At 46.0% G+C, this 21,180-nt stretch overlaps 1 protein-coding gene across 2 annotated transcripts in view; it reads right to left on the reverse strand.

The window, feature by feature from the left end:
• Amotl1 (angiomotin like 1) overlaps nt 1-13,366 on the reverse strand; it is a 78,413-nt gene extending 65,047 nt beyond the window's left edge. Inside the window, exon 1 of one of the 2 annotated variants that reach the window (XM_027410822.2) lies at nt 13,232-13,366. Coding sequence is in view for 1 of the 2 variants with exons in the window: in XM_027410821.2 (XP_027266622.1) it covers nt 12,768-12,816 (49 nt within the window). In the remaining variant the exon portion in view is untranslated. Of the gene's footprint in view, nt 1-12,767; nt 12,955-13,231 lie in introns of those variants that run through there. The other variant, XM_027410821.2, reaches the window with a different exon arrangement.
• Nucleotides 13,367-21,180: the final 7,814 nt, after the last annotated feature.

Below are 21,180 nucleotides of genomic sequence, written 5' to 3' on the forward strand. Positions count from 1 at the left end.
ATGGGAAATGCAGAGCGTGGGACTGGGTCATGCCGGTGTTTCTTCTTATGTCAACAACAGATAATCCAGGGTAGCTTGTCTTGGGGTCAGGCAGAAGGGGAAACCACAGCAGCAAACCTTACACTGAGCATCTATGGGCGTGTTTTTAAAGTACTAGGACATTATTTTCACAACATAACAGAACTGGGAGACTACTACTGCAGCCTGCATCTGTGAGAAGCTTTCAGAGCTGGAGGGATGGCTCAGTAGTTAAGAGCACCTCGCTCTTGAGAGGACCTGGGTTTAATTCTCAGCACCCACATGGCAATCCACAAGAGTCTGCAACTCCAGCTCCAGAGGATTAGACTCCCTCTTCTGGCATTTGTGGGTACTGCACACACACGGTATACTTAACATATATGCAGACAAACACTCATGGGCATACAATAAATGCATATTGGATTTTAAGAACTTTCCCTTTGAAAGCAGCTCATCAAATGTCCTTCATCTCAGGTGCATAAGTACTTTCTTCCACCTCCCACAGAGGCAGTTCCACCTGGACATGGGACACTAAATGGTACTCAAATTTGACATCTGACTGTGTTAATCATCTGCACAGCTTCACCTAGAGTGTTTGTAAGTGAAATAGGCCTTTAAATTTCATTTTCTGTTGTGTGCAAAGAATAAACTGACCCCTGGCACAGTCAAGTGCAGCATTCTGACTTCTGCAGTACCACTGCGGTATTGCTTCTGCACCCAGGACAAATGTCAACATGCAGTAAAAAGTGCATGTGCATTGTATTACTAGGACAGAGGCTTTTAGGATGCAGGAATCTCCTGGGATTCCATGGAGAACTCTTGTAGAAACACTGTTCTGTATCACACACTTTACCCATCCTTCTATGTGGTACATCTGCAAGATGTGAAATGTAAGAGGATTTTACGACAAAAATGCTAAAACTAGGTTCTAATTATAAAACAAGTTACCTCCCAGCCCAGGCAAAGGGGGAGGCCTAGCACCTCCAGATTAACACTAAGGAAGGCAGGCTGAGAACTGCTTAACTCTGTCGGATGAGTGGAACCCTGTGGATTCAGGGCAGTCCAGCCCAAGACAGACAGCCTTCCAGCTGACCCTGTGGGAAGGCTTGTGAGCAGGAATGTAAGCCAACAAAGATTACTTCACAGGGTGAAGGAGGGGCTCCATGACACACTCCGCTCTTAGGAAGTGGGAAAGACACTGTGGTGACTCATCCAACAGGAAGCCAGGACAGTCTCCGACAAAAGGAAGGACACTAGAACAGAGTGACTGAAGAGGTAACAGAATGACCCTGCCACACAAAACACCAGTATTAGAAAGATGAAGACAGAGGCGAAAACAGTCAAGGGGTATGCATGCTTTGGGTTTTGTTTTAGCAAGTTTGTTTAGTGTCAGAATCCAGGCCTACACTTCATTGGCAATGACTACTGGAATCACATCAGACTGAAGCAAATGCAAATAGTCACAACTACTAAATGAGACAAGGGCTATGCAGTGCTCCTGTACAGAGTAAGTGCTCAGTGAAACGTTACATCTATTTCATGAAAATAGGGAAATTTAACAATGAAATTCATGTTTACAAGTGGATCACAGGGAGCTGGGGAGAAGGTTCAGCTAGGTGAATGCCTACCACACAAGTGTGAGGACCTTAGTTAGGATAGCAGCTCCCAGGGGAAGAACCAGATGTGGTTCTAAAACCCCAGCACTGACTGGGGAACAGAGGTAGGTAAATCCCTGGAGCTCTTGATGGATAGGCAGCCTGACAAATTCATGACCCCCAGGTTCAGTGAGAAACCCTGTCTCAAAAAATACAATGGAGAGTTATTAACATAAATTCTATGTCAACCTATGGTCTGTATATGCACAACCACACATGCATGCATGCACACCTGCACACCACACACACACACACACACACACACACACACACACAGAGAGAGAGAGAGAGAGAGAGAGAGAGAGAGAGATGAGTAATCAGTTAGGTCTGTAAGAACCGTGGAAAGCAGCTCAGCATATCAAGGCTTTCAGGGTTGCACTGAGGTCACAGTTTTCAACTAGCTGACAATTCACACTGAAACTGGATTCACTCCTCCGCTTAGGACTAGGGAAGGCTACGCTGACAATTTCCCTGGAACCACGTTGCTGTAGCCCTGTTGGTAAAGACCAAAATAAAGGAATATCTGATTCTCCAAAGACTCTTCCAAGCCCCCAAATTATTCGGCTGCTGTGTCATGCAAGTCCAGAGCAGAGGGTTCTGCAGGGGTATTTAGAAGTCCCTCAAGCTTGGCAAAAACAGGATGCTAGATGGGGTGGGACAGATCTGCCTCTTGCATTGAAAACAAACAAACAACCCCCCACCCTGAACCTTTGCTCCATAGTTTTTCAGTTCACAAGCGGTCTACTGTGGTAAAGGTCAAGGTCAAATCTGTCCTCTGCACCCCCTAAAAGAGGGGACTCGGTACTTCTCACTGACAAGGTAGAGGAAACTAAGTGTGTAATGTTGATAATGGGTTTTCCAGAATCGTTAACACTTATGGCGATTAATGTTCAGCCCCCCACCCCAAACAGTGAGTTTTATAATGGTCTATCCAAGATGACAAATAAGACCCAAAAATTGCTCTTACTTTGAGTTGGGGACACAGCTCAGTCTACTTTCCCAGGCAGCCATGTGCAAACTAGGTGTAGTGGTGCACACATATACTGGAGAAGCAACCAGAAGCCTCCAGGGGCTCCTGGCCAGGGAGTTCAGCCTAACACTACTCTGATAGGTCCAGGTTTAGTGAGAGACCTTGTCTCAAAACATACACAGAGAAAATGGGGTGCTATAGCTCAGTGGCAGAACACTTGGCCAGCATGCTTGGTTCAATCCCTGGTGGCAGAAAAACATAAATAAATAATGAGGTGGAGAACAATTAAGGATGGCATCTGACAGTTTGCTTTTAGCCTCCACATGCACATGTATACATAAGAGTGAATGTCATCATACATGCAAGCACACAAATGCACACAAAAACATATAAACATAAAAAATAATTTAAAAATGTAGGTTCCACTGGGGTGGAGGACATATAGTTGGTACTTATCCAGTATTTGGTTCAGGGAGACCCCAAATATGGAAAAGATACTCTGTTTCTGCAGTACCTGTTCTTGTTTCATTTCTGTTGTTACCATAACAATATCCCTACAACAAACACCTTGGAGGAGGAAGGGATTTATTGGATTACAATTCTAGGTTATAGTCTGTAATTGGAGGGAAGTCACAGTGGCAGGACCCTGAGTCCACTGGTCACACCGTATCTGTAGTCAAGAGCATGGGACAACAAAACAAATACACCAAGGCTGGCTGCTAACTTTGCTTTCTTGACTCACTCTTATACAAGGCAGGACTCGGACTAGAGGATGGGGCTGCCCACAGTGGACTGGGTCAGTCAGCAATAAGAACAGTGTCCCAGAGGCAACCTGGTCCAGATAATTCTTTATTGTGAGTCTAGGTTGTGTCACACTGATAGCTCACAGTGATCATCACAGTGCCCTCCTCAGCAAGTTGTCCACTTGAGTCTCTATCTACTTCATGTTTGGTGTGGTAACAGTCTGTTCACTCATCCAGCACATACCATTAGAGTGAATGCTTCTTAAATTAGTTATGTTTTTATTGTCATAACAAAATATCTGACAAAAAAAAAAGAATGTAAGGAAGGAAGGGCTTATTCTAGCTTACAGTTTGGAGGCCTAACCTCTATTATGGTGGGGAATGGTTGATGGCAGAAGCATGGAGGCACTAACAATGTGTCCACAATTAGGAAGTGCACAAAGCAGGCTGAGCTATGACACCCAAGGCCCACCCACTTCCAGTGACTCACTTTCTCTAGTGAGGCTCCACCTCCTAAACATTCCTGGCCTTTGAAAACATCACCACCATGTGGGAACCAAGTGTTCACACACCTATGGGGACATTTCACATTCAAACTTCTGTATCCTTTTTGCTTAGTCTAAAAACAAGAAATATCACCTCAGTAACGCTCAGCAGATAGCTTCCTTCATAAAACAAAGTGAAAATACTCCAAGTAAATCCCAGGAACATATTTGTAATTATCAACTTAGGGGTGGAGAGATGGCTCAGTCAGTAAGGTTTGTCATATATAGGGACCAGAATTTAGATCCGTACCATCCACATAAAAACCTGACCCAGGGGAGAGGGCCTGCAATCCCTGTTCCAGAAGAAGCAGAACCAGGCAGATCTCTGGAGCTCATTGGCCAGCCATCCCAGCCAATCCACATTCAGTGGGAGACTGAAAACAGGGTGAGGGCACCCACATCCAGCACTCACGTCCACGAGGGGCTGTGCACACATGTAAACCACCTCAATACTGCAAACCCTGGTCCTTTTATAAGCAGCCTTCCTTAAAATTCCTGTTTTGTGCTCCTAAACTAATAAAATGATCTAAGTCACTGTGTAAATGTCACTAGAATATAAATATGTGTATTCGTTTCATTTTTTTCACCTCCAAACTCCTGGAATTTACTTTGGAGAAAATGCAAAATAAAAAGTCACAATTTTGGAAAATCTCTTTTTTAAAAACTCAAAACTAAGAAAATATGTATTTCAGGGTAGATCATTCAGACCTGCTTTTACTCTCCAGCTCTATACTTCCCAGAACCACTTGTAAATCTACTTATGTAACTCTGAAACAGCACAGCCCCCGAAATGCCTACCCTTATTTCTCCAGTGCCCATAATTCCCCATAGTAATACAAAAGTACATTCTGTCTGTCGTTAAATCTTTCAACTTTCCCCTACATCTCCAGAATGTGCAATGAAAACATTATCAGAGGGACTGAGGAGGGGGGCGGGGGAAACACAGGGAAACAGACCTAATCAGAGAAGTACTCTTCCCACAAGGCCAGACAGAGGAGACTGACTAACAAGAAACATGGCTCTAAAGCCCTTCAGGAAGGAAGAGGCTTGCCTCTCACCTGAATTCCTGCACCCATTCCTGAGCCATAGTACCCAAGGCTGCCCTGACTGTAGAGGAGCAGCAGCAGCCGGGTGGGAGATGCCTCCTTCCTCACTGGCTCCTGGCAAAGCAAGCCTATAAAACAAACTTTCTACCATCCTTGTTTTGCTGGGCTAGTTCCGCAGAGAAGATGGAGGAAAAGAGGGGGGAGAAAAACAGAGAAAGGACAACACAGCCCTCGAAGACCTGGGAGACAAGAGCAGAATCCTGTCATGTGGTGCCTGTGGTAAACGAGCCAGGAAGACTAGTGAGGAAAGGAAAGGAAGAGAAAGTATTTTAAAAGTACTTGGTTTCAGAGGTCATCTGCAAAGAACTGGGGATCCGAGGCTGGTTAGAACAGGAACTCAACAGTTTACAGAACACTTTCAAATGACATAACACTTAGGATGACACAATGTGGGAGGGATGGGAGCAAGCCCAAACATTGCAGGGAGGAACTGGACTAGCCCCCAACTCTTGATGACCAAAGCTGGTTTGACAATGAGGCTGACCAAGGTGGGGTGGCCAAACTGGCTTTGTCAACCTTGCTAAGAAGGGCCTCTATACTGATTCTACCCAGCCCTTCTGTGTATCTGTCTTGAGGAGCAGCCGCTAGGATAATCCATGAGCTGGGCATCCCTAGAAATAGATGGGACCTTTTGACCACAGCCTGGGAGCTATACTCTGGCTTATCACAGATGTTATGAAGATCTGCCTTCCAGACAGAGAGGAGCAGCCTGGGCAGCATCTACCCGCAGAGCACTCACCCTGGGGGACGTCTCTCCATCTGAGTACAGCTGACTTCCAAGGGGGTGCTCACCCTTTCCTCCATGAATGTGCCCCTGTCTGTCAACTGACAGCTAACCCCACTGTGAACCAGCACTAGACAGACATTCCTGTAACAGTGGAAATAATTACTAAAGTCTGTATTGTGGCCAGCAGAGCTGACGACCTGGACTTTCAGCTTTTCATTGATTTAAGTAGCCATTGATTTAAGGGTGGTGTCTATGAACACTGGAGGTCTACATCTTTAAAAAAGAAAAAGATTAACAGATATGGTACAGATCTCATTTGTCCTAAACTAACAGGGAGGGGGCGGTGACGAGAAGAGGAAAACACGGAATCCTGTTTCTATCCTGCAAGGAAACCGGAATGTCTCACTACTTGAGCCTCCATGCCCATCTCTGGTTGCTGCTGTAGCCATCTGTCAATGTGTCTCCACAAATCTTGGTTTAGAAGCTCCAAAACACCCAAGCCAACTGCTCATTTCCTGCTGGAACCTTCTCCATATGTCTATGCAACAGTCCTTAGCATGTTCAGAGGCTGTTGGTGGCCTTCTTAGCATCTGGAGAGATGACCCACCCCAAGTCCAAAGATACTGCTCCAAAGACATATTAAGGATGCATGAGACCATTTTTAAAAGGGTCTGCAGAGATGAGCAAACAGTTAGGAGCACTCATTGCTCTTCTAGAGAACCCAAGTTCAGTTCTCAGCACCCACACATCAGGATGTTCACAACCCCTATAACTCGAGCCCCAGAAGATGCAGGGGCAATGGCCTCCATGGACATCTGTCTTCACATGCACAGTCTCTCACAGACACACGAGTGTACACGTAATTAAAAATAAAATGGATTTTAAACCTGGTTCATGGTACCTTCATCTCCTCTGTACAGCTTTTATACTCATTGCCCCACTTAAACTCCATGTTAACTTTAGAATATAAATATTTAGCAAATCCACTTATTTTACAAAGGTCAATTGACTTTTGTCAGGCAATATGACCTGTCTACAGTGGCACACACCCAGATCTAGCATGTCTTCTGAGTGACAAGAGACAGGAGGGGAAGAGGGTATGGGACAGAGTATGACCTGAGAGAGCTGAGGAGAAAGTACAGTGACATCCACCACTCACCTCAGAAACCAACCCATTCTGAATGTAACCTTTCAGACAGAGACAAACTCCGTTCCAAAGGTTCCAAAGCAGGCTGCTTCAGGCCAGGCCCAACCTAAAGGGCCTGCTCTGTGGCAGGCTTCTCCATGTGTGGTCCTAGAGCACAGCTCATGCGTGTTAGAAACTCAAAGTCCTAGACCTCTCTCTGTGACCTACTGAGACAGAACAACTCCTGGAGCTGCCTCAGGACCCTGTGTTGTGACAAGCCTTCCAATGGATTCTTGTGAACCTGCAGGGTGAGAACTATTGTCTTCCCCCCTCTGGAAACAAAATTATGAGGTCACTGAGGAAAAGGAAGCACAGCTAGGGGTCAGGAGGTTCAGATGACATCCTGGTGGACTCCAGCCTTGGGGAGCAGCCATACATCCTGCCACCTGCTGAGGTCAGCACAGAAAGGATATCTTTCTCTACTTCCTCATTGTTTTAAAAAAGGAAAAGGCCTGTTCTACAGTTGGAGCTAGTCTGTGAATACAGCATCCTTGCTTCCAATACTACAATCTTGTGAAGCTTGAAGGAGGGACCCAAGATGAAGAAGGGTGAGTTTCTGTAAGGTACATATGAGAACATACTTAATGTTATGAAGCAGTTTGCTCACTTACTGTTTCTGTACATTTTTTATTATATTTTTTATTTTTTTTATTTATTTATTTTATTTGGGGGGTGGGGGTGAGGCACATGCCGCCACATCCGTGTGGAGGTCAAAGGACACCTTTAGGGAACTTGTTCCTTCCTCCCACCCTGTGTGTCCCCAGGATTGAACTTGGGTCATCAGGCATGGTGGTAGTGTGCTTACCCAGTGAGCTACCTCATCAGCACTTCCGGCTGTTTTAAGAAAAATAGTAGCACACACTTATCACAGGCCTCCCATGTGTCTGCACTGTGCTGAGAAGGACCTACGTCTTATTTCGTTTTGCCTTCATGCAACTCTGAGTTAAGGGAGCTGTCTTTATCCCTCTCTACCTCTCAGAGGCTTCAGCAGGCCCAATTCCATGTGGACACACATTAAGGGGGCAGCAGAGGTTAAGATGGTTCTTAAGCAATCTCTTCTTGTTTTAAATATTCCTAACTCATCCTATTTAGTGTTTTCACATTCTTCGTGCTTCAGAATTATAAGCTTTCCACCTGTGTTTTAAAGCCATCGTTTCATGTGCTGTCCAGAAAGCCCTCAGCCAGCTGGCCCTGGGGCATGTGACCGAGTACTTGGGACTAGACTTGGAGATTGCTGTGAGTCAGAGGCCAGATCCCACACTTCAGCCTTTACATATGGGAGGTTCTGGTCATGAAACCAGAAAAGGGACCACCAAGTTCGGAAAGAGGTCTTAAGGAAGGGAGAAGAAACATTATAATGGGATATGTGTGGAGCTTTTCTGGGGAGGGAGTGGACGGGAGGCAAGAGTGTGGGACAGGAGGGCCAGCAAAACAAAGTGTGTGAAAGCCAGAACAAAATCACATTTTCATGTTAGTTTACTTAAAAATGGGGCTCAGTGGGCTAACAGTGCCTGCTGCCAATGTGACAAACTGAATTTGATTCCCCAGAACTCACATAGTAAAGGAGTGGACCAACTCCTGTAAATTGTCCTCTGACCTCCACATGCACTCGAGCGCACGCGCACACACACACATACACACATATACACATACCCAATAAATTAATAATTTTTTTCTACAAATGTAAGAATGAGCAAAGTCAACACTAAGACTCAATTCTAAAGACATGATTTACAATTCAAACATAAATGTAAACATTTTAGAAAACAGCATAGGCAGTCTGTGGGACACAAGCCTAGGCAAGACATCTTTAAGAGGGATGGTCACCAAGAGCTCAATGCATAAAGAGAAAAAAATCAGTTGATTGGACTTTACCAAAATTACAGACTTAGTTCTTCAAAATGTTTCCAGAAAGAGAAGGAAAGGACAAAACCCCATTGTGGGAAGATGCATGCCACAGCCATGCACACTAAGGATGCTCAGAGCCCAGTGTGTGTGATTGGGGGTGGGGGGAAGGATATAACCTACCCAGTTAAGAAAGAAGCAGAAGAAAGTGAAGCAATGGACTTTTCCTCAAAGAGGGTAGGCAGACAGTGCATATGCAGAGAGGATGTGCAAGCCTGCGGGTCTTAGAGGAGTACAAACTAAAATCACAATGAGCTTGCAGCACCTGGTAAAACACCTATTGGAACAGCTAACAGGAAAATCAGTGCTATGGGATGCTGGTGAGGATGCAGAAAAGCCAAGTGCTCACACTGCAGGGAGGAATTTACAATGAAATGGCTACTCTGGAGAAGAGTGTAGCAATTATTTTAACAACACCCATAGAATCTAGTCTCCTGGGTACTTATCTGAAATACTGAAGAAATATATCCACACAAAACTGTTTGTGAACATCCATAGGAACCTTATTGGTACTAGACAAACACTGAAAGCAACCCGGGGGCACTTTAACAGTTATGTGGCCAAACCACAGTGCATCTAGACCTTGGAATACACTCGGTGATGAAAATGAACAAACCACTGGTACAAGCAAAACTTTTTGTGGATCTCATGGAAACAGCACAGAGTAAAGAGCCAATTTTAAAGGTTCCACGTTTCAAGGATTTGTTTACTTAAAACATGACAGAATTATGGAGAATTATGAGTACGGGGGTATCAGAGACAGAGGAATAGGAGGACAGAGTAGGTGCCACCATAACCAGGGAACAAGGAAGAACCTCAAGAATCAGAATAGCTCTGCATCTTGACTGTGGAACTAGATTCACAGTGCATGGGAGGTGCACACATAGCACACACATGTCACACATGTGCATGCAATCTGAAGACCCCTGTCTATGTTCTGAGGATTACACTCATGTCACCTCTGTCCTGCTTAGGGTTCCATGACAATGTAATGGTCACCAGCAGAGGAGAAAGAGCACCCTACATCTCACTATTATTCTTGTGGCATCCTCTGAAGCTATGATAATTTCAAATGGAAAGTGCATGCTGAGTAAACTACAGACACACTAAAAAGATAACAAACAGAATCGGAGACAACAAAGCTGCAGCACTGTCCAGTGAGACCCCAAACACACAGTCAAACATGCTCAACAGTGGAACATTTAAAAAGCTGCACCCAGAAACCTAACAGAGTCATGTACCTAACACTTACTTCTCTCCTTCCTCCTAAAAAGAAAGGAGAAAAATAAAACAAAACAAACAAAAAAAATCCTGCTGTTGAGCCCCTTGGGGAAGCGGGAGTTCTGCCCAGAGCCTGGGGTGAAATCACCCTAGGGTTTCACAAGTGACAGCACAACATCCAAGAGCACCAAAGACTTCCTTCCAGAAAAAGTAGTGCACTGACCTGCCCACCATGGCAGCTGTACACAGAACCACTCCTCCAAGACAAAGCAAAGTCAAACCAACAGGACTTTAAAAAAATCTCTAGGCAAACAAACATAAAAACCTCAATAACCTCAGACGATTCCTAGCAAACTTTGTAATCAAATACATCCTCTGGCCTGACCTCCTCCCTCACCTCTTGCTTTTCAAGGATTCTCTCCCCTACAGAATTCTGGGTGATGAGAACCCTCCGATGGTAACAAAAAACATTCAAATTACTACAAAATTACTGGACTGCGTTTCCATATGCACAGGCATACACAGAACCCAGTCAAGGAGTGTTACTTGAGAAAACTTTGGTAAATGTTAGAAATGTTAACAGTTCTTATAAAGTTCACCTAATTGGTGTGAAAAGCAAAACTTCACAGTGTCCCTAGCATTTCCGCTGATCTGTGGCTGGGTCTTTTAAGTCCTGTGTGCTGTAGTGCTTTACCATCTCCAAAGCACTTCCAGAGCACCCAGAAGACACAGCACACCTGGAGGATGCGCTCTGTTCCCTCAGCAGAGCCCCTGCCTCACATCTGGGTGGGGTTGGACATCAGAAAGAACATAGTGCCACCCAGTGAAGCTCCAGATAGACAAGCTGGTTGGAAGCAGGCCTTCTCCGCTCTCATCAGCAGAGTGCCTTCCCAGAAAACCGTTCACATCTGCACTCATGTGCTGCTGTTGACGAAAGATGTGCTCTTAAATGCTGCAATCTCCACATGTCCTCAGAACACTCTGGCCCACACCTTCTGAACAGAACCTGAAACACCTAGACATGAGTGCACTTTCAAAAGGGGAAGAGGAGGGGAGCTGCAGGGACAGCACCTTCTTACTTGCCTGTCACCTCTAAATGGACCAAAGTTCTCCTCATCAGGAAAAAATGCGGCATGCAAGACCAAACAAAAACCAGCTCACCTAAAATCTAATCACCTCCCCCCACACACACACACACACCACGAATCCCACTGAGTAAAAAGAGGTTTTTAGAACATTCTATTCTATACCCTGCTCTCTTTCTTTCTGCATTCTGGTCCTTTGCTTTCCTTCCACGCAGTTCAACTTAAGTACTGTTCCCTCGTTATTTTCATAAAAAGCCATCTTAGAGGAAAAACCATGTAATGTTGAGAGCATTACTAGCAAGCGCTTTTTCTGCTCCCCTGACATCATCAAGATCTTGAACCTCAGAGATCATCCTTAAGCACCAATGTTGGACTGGGCAATGCCAACCTGGGCCCCATATGGTCGGCTGCCAGGGAGAGAATCTTATGCAGTCTGGCAGGATCCACTGCCTAGTTTTGGAAGCAGGAAGCCAGGAGTGTTCCATCTTTAAACCCTGATTTTTCATTCCTTGAAAAGGAGTCTTCTGGAATTGTAGCTGTTTAATATTCCCCTAGTCTGCTTGTGTTCTCTTCTAGTGAACAAGTTGGCACTGTTTTGAGACATCACACTCTCTACCACCACCAAGGACTTTTATAAGCAAAACCCGCCAAACTTTTAATAGTCTTCAGAGGAGAGAGATAGAACCATGTGGACAGAAACAGGAAGCAGAGGGCCTCAAATTCCATCCAAAATGTAAGCATCAAGGCACTTGGGATCAAGACCTGTGTCCTGAAGCTGCAGTCCAGATTATAGAGACAATACTCCCACGACAAAGGCAGAAAGGCAAACATTACCCAAAAACAAAAAGGATGGCGGGGGGGGGGAGGGGGCAGGCCTAGGATTCGCGACCAGGGTACCTCATCCCCCTGCATGGATCCCTAGGAGGCAGTACCAGCGGGTCCTTTGGGCTGTCAAGGGCCCTCGTGGGCCGACATGCCACTCTCTAGCCTGCCACAAATGTCACGTTCCAAGAAAGTTCAACCAACTCCCCCTTGGAAAGTTTACGTTTCCTCCCGGAAACCAGATTCTTTTCAAGGCAGTGCCAACAGGCCAGGGAAAGCCGGATCCACACACCCCCTCCCATTTGTGCAAGAAACTTGTTTGGGGAGAACAAAGAAGGCGCAGGGGCGGAGGGGCCCGAGCCTACTGGCCAGGGCGCGTCCTGGGGTTCGGGCTGGGCGCCCCATGTGCCTTTGTCTGTGCCGGAGCAGCAACACCCGCCAACCCTCCCGCCCCTCCGGCAACTGGGACCCGCCAGCCACACGGGAAGGGCCAATCCCGGGCCAGGGGCCCGCGCGCGTGGATGCCAGTCCCCGGACTCCCATGGGGATCCGCCCCGTAGGTACTGGGCACTCGGATGGTGGCACGGCACCGGATTCGACTTTTTGTCTTATTGAACATTCTGGATCCCTGACGGGACACTCAGGCCCCAGCGCCGACCTGGCTGCCTAAGTCCTCACATCTGGAGCTGAACCGATGTCAGCCTGGGCTCCCGGGAAGAACCATGGAGACCTCTCGGCCCAGTCCCGGGAAGCCCTCCCTGAGCCCCGGGCTTGATCTGGTTACCTCTCAGCACAGGCTCGCAAGGTCCCCGGCGCGACTTTGCCCTCCGCATGGGGCGATCATGGGGCGATCCTGGCTTGGGCAGCGCGGCGGCAGGGGAATGGCGGCAGGGGGGTGGCGGCTGGGCGGCGCGGCGAGGGGCGCCCCTAAGCTCAGGAAGTAGAGAGATGCCCAGTTCCCCCTCCAGTCCCACCCTCCCCACCCCGCTGCCGGGTCCCTGAGCGCCCTGCGCTCCCGGCCGCCCGCCCGAGCTGCCCCGGAGGGTCGCTAGTCCGGTCCCTGTAACCTTACACTCCACCCCGCCCCGGCCCCGGCCGCGGGGCCCTAGAGCCCGTCCCCAGTTCCCGTCGCCCCTCCCGGGACCTCAGAAACTGCCGGGGCTCAGGCTGACGTGTCTCCCTTAGACTAAAGAGGGAGACGGCTTCTCTTGTTTTGTCCCCTGCCGCGTTTGAATTCCTGGCACTCACCATTTCTGTCTGAATGCCTTAGACTCCTTTGCTGGGATCTGCCTCCGAACTCCTGGCTACGTAACGTTTAGGGTCAACTTTTCTCCTACGTGGAATTTTCAGATGAAAGCGGTCATGTTTCTCTCAGAGTTCCCTAGGCCCAAGTGCTTCCATCAGGTTAGGAGGGACTATGATATGCTCGAATGAGGAGCAGAAGGGCCTAAACACACACAGCCTTAAATGACCAATAGGTTCCTAGGACCGTATATCCTGCGGGCCACAACCCCAAGGCCCTTATCTATTCAAGCAGAAGCAAAGAATTTTAAGTGTTAGGACATTGTTTCTGACTCTGTCCCACCTCTGAAATTAGGCTCTCGTACCTAAGCAATGTCCCTTACCCAGTCTGCTCTGTCTTTTGAAGGCATGTTCTGGTACCTTTCTGGTCTTTGGAGAGGAGAAACTGCAACCTACGCCCTTAGTCGGGAAGATTAGGGAGTATCAGGGCTTCTAGCCTCTCTCCCTTCTTACAGGCCAACTCCCTAACTCCGCTGCTCATGGCTTTACCCTCTTACTTCATCAGAGCCCATGACAGCCTTCTGACTTGGTGACCTCAGCTCACCAGACAGAGGGCCCAGATGTAACTGCTGAAGTTGTTTCTGAAGCAGAGGCTCCACTCAAAGTCACCTGCCCTTGTACGACACACAAAGCCAATATATGTGCACAGAAAAGACAGGGCAGTGGGTCCTCACTTGTTAGAGGGCTGGACAGGTGACAGGAAACCAGTCTTGTGCAGAAAGAGCGCAGGGGGTAGGAGTGGAGATCAGATGAGCAGGAAAAGGAGGCACTGGCAGGGCAGTGGAGCCCAGAGGAAGTTGGCAAGGTTTGGGAGCTTGACGAGAGAGAAAATGGGGGAAAGAGTTTTTACCACAAAGGAAGAGACAACATAGCTAAGGAAGACAAACAAAGTCACAAAAGTGTAGGCCTGGGAAGAAATGAAGAGACAGTACCACACCTTTCCTTGGCTGGTGAGGAAACTTCTGTCAGGCTGTGGAATGACTTCTCTAATGTCACAGAACAAGTTCAGTAGCAAAGCCGGGGGTGGAACCCCACGTGTGCTTCCTACCACACGGTGCCAATGCTGAGTGGCAGCTTAGGAGCTGAGACTGTGTCCTGTAGTCAGTGAGGGAACAAGTGCACCAGTGATTTTTCTGGGCCTTGACACGCTTAGTATAGACATGGAGAAGAGTCAGTGAACAGAAATGGAGGGGTAACAGGCTGGTCTACATATTCTAATTCCCCTATTGGGTTCCATCCTGTTCCATCCTAGGAGGGTGCAAAATTGACCAGTTCTAAGACCCAGCTTTAGAATACAAACAAGCATGAGTGACATCACAGCCCTGCTGTGTGGTGTCCTAAAAACCTTGGACAAGTCACCTAATGTCTGCCTCTTTTTTAATATGTAATTAATTTTTATTTTGTGTTCATTGGTGTTTTGTCTGCATGTATGTCTGTGTGAGGATGTCAAGATCCCTGGAACTGGAGTTACAGACAGTTGTGAGCTGCCTGTGGGTACTGGGAATTGAACCAGATCAGTGCTCTTAACTGCTGAGTCGTCACCTCAATACCCTCCTAGGCAAAGGGACCAAACTAGCACCAAGTCATGCAACAAAGCTGTAACTGACAGCTTGATGCAGCCTAGAGTCACCTGAGTGTCTCAGCAGAGGGTTGGCCGGATCAGACTGGCCTGTGGGCATGTCTGTGGGGACTGTCTTTGTAAGAGGGATCTTGGCCCACTGTGGGCAGCACCATTCCCTGGGCAAGTAGTTCCCATCTGTGTTGTAAAGTTAGCTAAGCATGGCCTGTGGGCCAGCTAGCAGGCAGCATCCTCCATGGTTCCTGCCATTCTTCTCTGACTGTGAAGTGAGTTCCTTGGCAGGGATAAATGCTGTTTGGAACAGCAAGCAGCCTGACTTCAGGTTCCTGCTTGAGTTCCTGCCTTGATGTCCCTCACTGGCTGTTATCTGTAAGATGAAATAAACCCTTTTCTCATCTATGCTGCTTTTGGTCATGCTATTTGACACAGCAACAGAAAAGAAACTGAAGCATATGTATTAAGTAAATTTATATTACAAATATAAAGTAGACTGCATCTAAGTATGTATTTGCTGATGCTTCAGCTAGCCTTCCAAAAGCCCTGTGAGATGGGGATGATTTTGGATAACTGAAGGAAGCAATGAGGTGTGAGTCTGCAGTGAGGGCAGGGTATATCGAATAAGGAAGATCTCAAAGCTTTGAAGTGAGATTCTACTCTTTTCACAGATGAGATGGCTATCGTGGGGGACAGCCTAAACACTTAACAGATTTGGAGCCCTAGGCACAGGAAAGCACAGTGGAAAGGCTGGCCTGAGGACAACATTAAGTGACTTACTGCCTTCTGGGGGAAACTCTGGCATCAGGAGTGTGAAGAAAAGAGAAGATGGAAGCATGTACACCAGTTCACACGAAAGGCACGCTTCCAAATGAAACAGGCGGAGGAAGAGGCTGAAGAAAGGGCTGGGAAGTTCTAAGGCTGCTCCTTCAGCCCAGTGCTACAGCTCTCTAGGGCACAGCTTCCAAGATGGAGTTCATCAGGTCTTACCCTAAGTCTGTAGTGGCATCAACTCAGCCTCCCACCCCTGCCAGTATCCTATTGACAATATTTAATATCCATCCTGTTTGGTCCCAAAGGGCACTCAAATGGCCCCATCACCTTCCCTAGCAATTAGCACTCTGCATGCCTTGACTGACTCCAAGTAGCCGAATACATGGCAACCTAGACAGAAAGTCCTGCTAGAGACCACCTCCCTAACTCCATGTCTTAGCCCTCTCAACTGCTAGTGAACTTGTACCTTGAATGTAGAAAATGGGTGACCTTCTACACACAATGTATCAGAATCTATTATGGGCTGAAAGGAAAAGCTCCAGCTCCAGAGAGGCTTTCTCTGTGACGTTTCAAAGAAAATTTATTTGCAGATTCCAGTGCCTCACTTGAGCCAAATAGAAACAAGATACGATAATAATGATAATGATAATAATAATAATAATAATAATAATAATAATAATAAATGGTGGTGCACGCCAATAATTCCAGTTTTACAGTGGCATTGCAAGAGGATCGCAGCGAGTTCTGGTCGGACATAGAGAATGCCAGGCCAGCCATGATGACTAGTAAGACTTTGCCTAGAATAATTGACTTAACTAACAAGCGAAGTAATGGTTCATACCTGTGCTTCTGGAGGGAATCTATATACTCACACTAAATGTCAACATCCATTCTTGAGTGACTCAATCTTTCACTTACTAATTGCTAGGGAAGGTGATGGGGCCACTTGAGTGCCCTTTGAGACCAAACAGGATAGCTATTACATATTGCCAGTAGGATACTGGCAGGGGTGGGAGGGTGAGTTGATGCCACTACAGACTTAGGGTAAGACCTGAGCAGTAGACTGTTCTACCTCCTTCCAGATTGGGAGGGTAACACCACAAACCACAGTTCCCTCTGCAACATGGCCTCCTAGGCTTGCTTTGAGGGCAGAGATAACATATCAATGTCCTTTTTCCTCCACAATTTCAAAATAACAAGGATGTCCAATACTTTATTAGCATGCAAAAGTCATCCATGGACACGCACTCAACTCCCATCTGAACACACACTCTAAGTCTTTATTGGCCTGTGCCTTGCTAAATGGATACCAAGTAGCTAAAAAGGAAGGCCAAACTTGCTGGGAAAGAGAAAAATGATGGCAAAAAGAGGTGGCCACAGACATGACCATAAAGGGAATCACAGAGCCTCCTCTAAGATGGTCACTACTACCTGTAGGTCACAATTAACAACTATTCAAAGAACAAACCATTGGAAGGTTTCAATTAGGCAGCCTTGATTAAAATGACTTGTTTTGCTTCTAGAAAGATCATTTTACAGTTCTACGGTACTTTCAAAATGTGATTTCTGAACCACGGCATGTAGGAATTTGAATTCCCCACATCCTATCTCCAAATTCAGAACATCTCAACCTAGATGTTGGAGCTCGCTGTGAGTTCCTCAGATGTTTACTGGGGTGGTGAGACTCTCAAAAGTCTTTCAGAAGTAATGGCCACACCAGAACTCAGTTAGCTAAATGTAGAGGATGGTGCCTGACACGGAAGTCACAAACAAGGTTGAGGCACAGAGTGGAAGTGAACAAAGGACTGAAAGGGACTCAAGGACTGATCAGGGGGTTTCTGTTGTTGCTGTTGTTTGAGGGTAGGTTTGGTTTGGTTTTAGGCAGGGTCCTTGCTGGTCAGCTCTGGACATCCTGGTGTTCAGTACTTAGCATAGGCTAATGCTGAACTAATTCATAGTAGTACTGCCCTAGCCTGTCAAGTGTTGGGATTACAGGCCTGCCCCCTCACCGAGACTGAAAAGAGAGTATTCCAGACAAAGCAAAACACACACCAACCTGCCCCTCAGTGTTACCCCTTTTCTTCTTTTCATAATCATGCAATGGCCACATGAACATTGGATTTGATGAACCCATGCACAACAGCAGTTTCCTATTTGCTCTTTGTTGTTGTTTTTGTTTTTCAAGACAGGGTTTCTCTTTGTAGCCCTGGTTGTCTCATCACTCACTCTGTAGACCAGTCTGCCTGGAACTCACAGAGATCTGACTGCCTCTGTCTTCCAAGTGCTAGGATCGAAGGTCACCGCTTCCTGGCTACATTCTGTTACCTGTAATGTCATTTTCTGTAGTTTCAGTTTACTGAGTCAACTTCAATACAAAACTATTACATGGCAAATTCCAGAAAAAATTTTCATAAGCTTTGAGCACCCTTGTGAGTACTATGATGTGTCACTGTCCTCCGCTGTCCAGAGTATACATACAGCATGCATTACCCTCCCAATAATACTTACAGTATAATGTGAACAATATATTATATATATTCAGTTATTGTTAATTTCTTAATGGGCTTATTATATAATTTAAATTTATCATATGTATATATGTATAGAAGAAAACATAGGAAGTATAGACATGAATTACTTTTCTCATTTTTATAACCAAAGATCTGACAAGACACAATTAAAAATAGAAAGTATTTAATTTAGGTCACACCATTGCTCGTGGGGAAGGTATGGTGGCAGGATTGTAGGGCTGCTTGGTCGCATCTGGGTAGATCAGGAAGGAAAGAAGGGGGGAGGGGAATTCCAGCTTTTACCTGGTTTTGTCTTTTCCTGTTTTAATTAATGAGAAGGCTAGTCCATGGGATGGCGTCGCCCACATTCCAGTGGGTCCTCCACCTTCAGTTGCTGGGGGTGAGGAGGAATCCCTGATAAACAAAGGTACGCTTCATTGATGACATGCATGTTTCTTAAACCAATCAAGTTGACAATGTAAATTAAATGTTACACTAGGGGGTGGGCACCCACAGGCTTGGCGCATGCCTTCTTTTTTTCAAGCTTCTCATTTATTTGTGCATTTTATAAAGACAGTAGTGTGCCTACCCCTCCCCAGCTTGTTTACAAATATAAAATCACTCTTGAGTAAGTCTTACATCATGCATGCCTCCTCTCAAGAAAGAGCCAGGCATATGCCCTGCCCCCTACAGGGTACTGGGTGCTGAGAGGGGAAGAAGAGGGAAGAGAAGGTCCCTTGCCAGGGCCAGATTCATTACTGTGGAAGAGTGAAAAGCAGTAGGGGAAGGAGCATGGTGAGGAAAAGTGGACAGATATCCAGAGTGAGATACCTCAGGAGCTCTGGAAACTGTGCCCAAGGATGAGGAAGCTGCTCCTAAAAAACTGTTACATAACATAACCTAGAATCTAGTCCTAGTTTGCTTTCTATTGCTGTAGTGAACACAATGAGAAAAAGAAGCCTAGAGAAAGAAGAAAGGGTTGATTTCACCTTGTAGCTTACAGTCCATCATGAATGGAAGTCAGGAAAGGAACTCAGGGCGGGAACCTGGAGTCAGGAACTGACTGATGCAGAGGCCATGGAGGTTGCTGTTTACTGACTTGCCCCCCAAGGCTTGTTCAGCCTACTTTCTTATAGAACCAAGAATCACCTGCCTAGGGGTGACACCACCCACAGTGGGCTCAGCCTCCTACATCAATCTTTATCAAGAAAATATTCCACAGACATGCTCACAGGCCCCTTTGATGCAGACAAGCTCCTGAGGATCCTACTTCCCAGATGACTGGAATGCCAATGCCAAGTTGACAGAAAATCAAGCATCACAGAACCATCAGCTGGAAGTCTGCTCCATTTAAAATCCACTGAAAGATGTTAGGACAGATGAAAGGCCAGGATCTGAGCTACTACCACCACAAGGGAGCTTGATTGGCTCAGTGACTAAGTTATGGGTCTGAGGCCTGTTCGTCTGGATGCTTTCAGATTCACACCCTCAGTGACACACTGAGGTCTCTTGCCTCATCAGTTCCTCCTGGGGGTGTTATTATCTAATATGCACTAAGCCTGTAATTGGATCCATTAAAATGTGAGAAACAGAAAAGATAAGACCATGACCAGAAAAAAAATCTATCTACAACAAAAAAGTTGTGTGAAGGAGTAGAGGGTGTTTCATTCTGAAAACTGGCTACAAACCAACCATGGGGGATGCTGAACAGCACAGGTGGCTGTGAGTATGAGCTTGGCACATAGTAACTATTTAGATGATCAGCACTGGAATTACAAACTATTCTGGTTGTTATTGAGACTATCACTACAGAAACCTCAGGACTAATGGGAACTCATGATAGTTCTCTCTGATTTATGGCTTAATTTCTCTGATTCAGGGTTTCTCAGCTTAGGCACTTGACTGACACTAGACTGATAGTTTTCATTGTGAGATACTGCTTTGCATATTGTAGTTAGTGTCAGTAGCAACCACCTCTTGACGCCTGGTTAAGAAAACAGGACTGGAGAGATGAGTAGCATTTAAGAGTACTGGCTGCTCTTGCAGAGACCAAGGTTCAGTTCCCAGCACTCACATAGTGGCTTACAACCATCTGTAACTCCAGATCCAGGAGATCTACCCTCTTCTGGCTTCTGCAGGCCCTGAACACCCATGGTGCACATACATACATGCAAGCAAAACCCTCACACAATACAGTAAAATCTTTAAAAATAAAAAAGAGCTGGGCGGAAGCTGCACAACTTTAATCCTAGCACTCGGGAGTCAGAAGCAGGAGGATTTCTGTGAATTTGAGACCAGCCTGATTTACAAGAGCTAGTTCTAGGACAGCCTCCAAAGCCACAGAGAAACCTTGCCTCAAAAAAACAAAATAAATAAATAAATAAAAATAAAAAAAGAAAGAAGGGAGGAAAGGAGAAAAGAAGGAAAGGAAGAAGAGAGGGAGAGAGAGAAAAGAAAGAACAAAAAAAGGAAAAGAAAACAGCTCTCTAGACACTGCTACTGTACCTTAGGCCACTAAATTGCCATTGGCTGAGAATTACTGAGTTGGTTAACTAATTAAAATTTCTTAATAGAGAATGAGGCCCCTGGCCTTCAATCTATATTGATCCTTCCTTTATGGAAAAGCAACCTCAGTTGTGTTCACCCTAAGATTATATCACATGTGAAACAGTTTATTTTGTATTCCTAGTGACACTGCACATTTTTGTGTATAAAATAGAAAACACACCGAGTTTCTAAAAACATTAAGCCACTGTTAAAAGCAAGGAGTTGAACCTTCCATGGGGATACACATCTCTAATCCCAGGAATGAAAATTCTAGGCCAAGGCTATCCAAACACAAGCAACAAGAGTTTTCACAATGAGAGACAACTTGGATCACAATGTTCATGCTGAGGGCTTACAAGGGATTAGGCTCCATTTGGGTGTTTCATTCTGAAAACCTAGCTTTTTAACCTAGAGCTAAGGAACAATGGAATAAACCAGCCTCTCCATGACCTGTACAATTTATCTTCCTCTTTGAGGAATACTGGAGGCCA

Source organism: Cricetulus griseus, chromosome 4 (genome assembly GCF_003668045.3).
Source record: "Cricetulus griseus strain 17A/GY chromosome 4, alternate assembly CriGri-PICRH-1.0, whole genome shotgun sequence".
Classification (NCBI taxonomy): domain Eukaryota; kingdom Metazoa; phylum Chordata; class Mammalia; order Rodentia; family Cricetidae; genus Cricetulus; species Cricetulus griseus.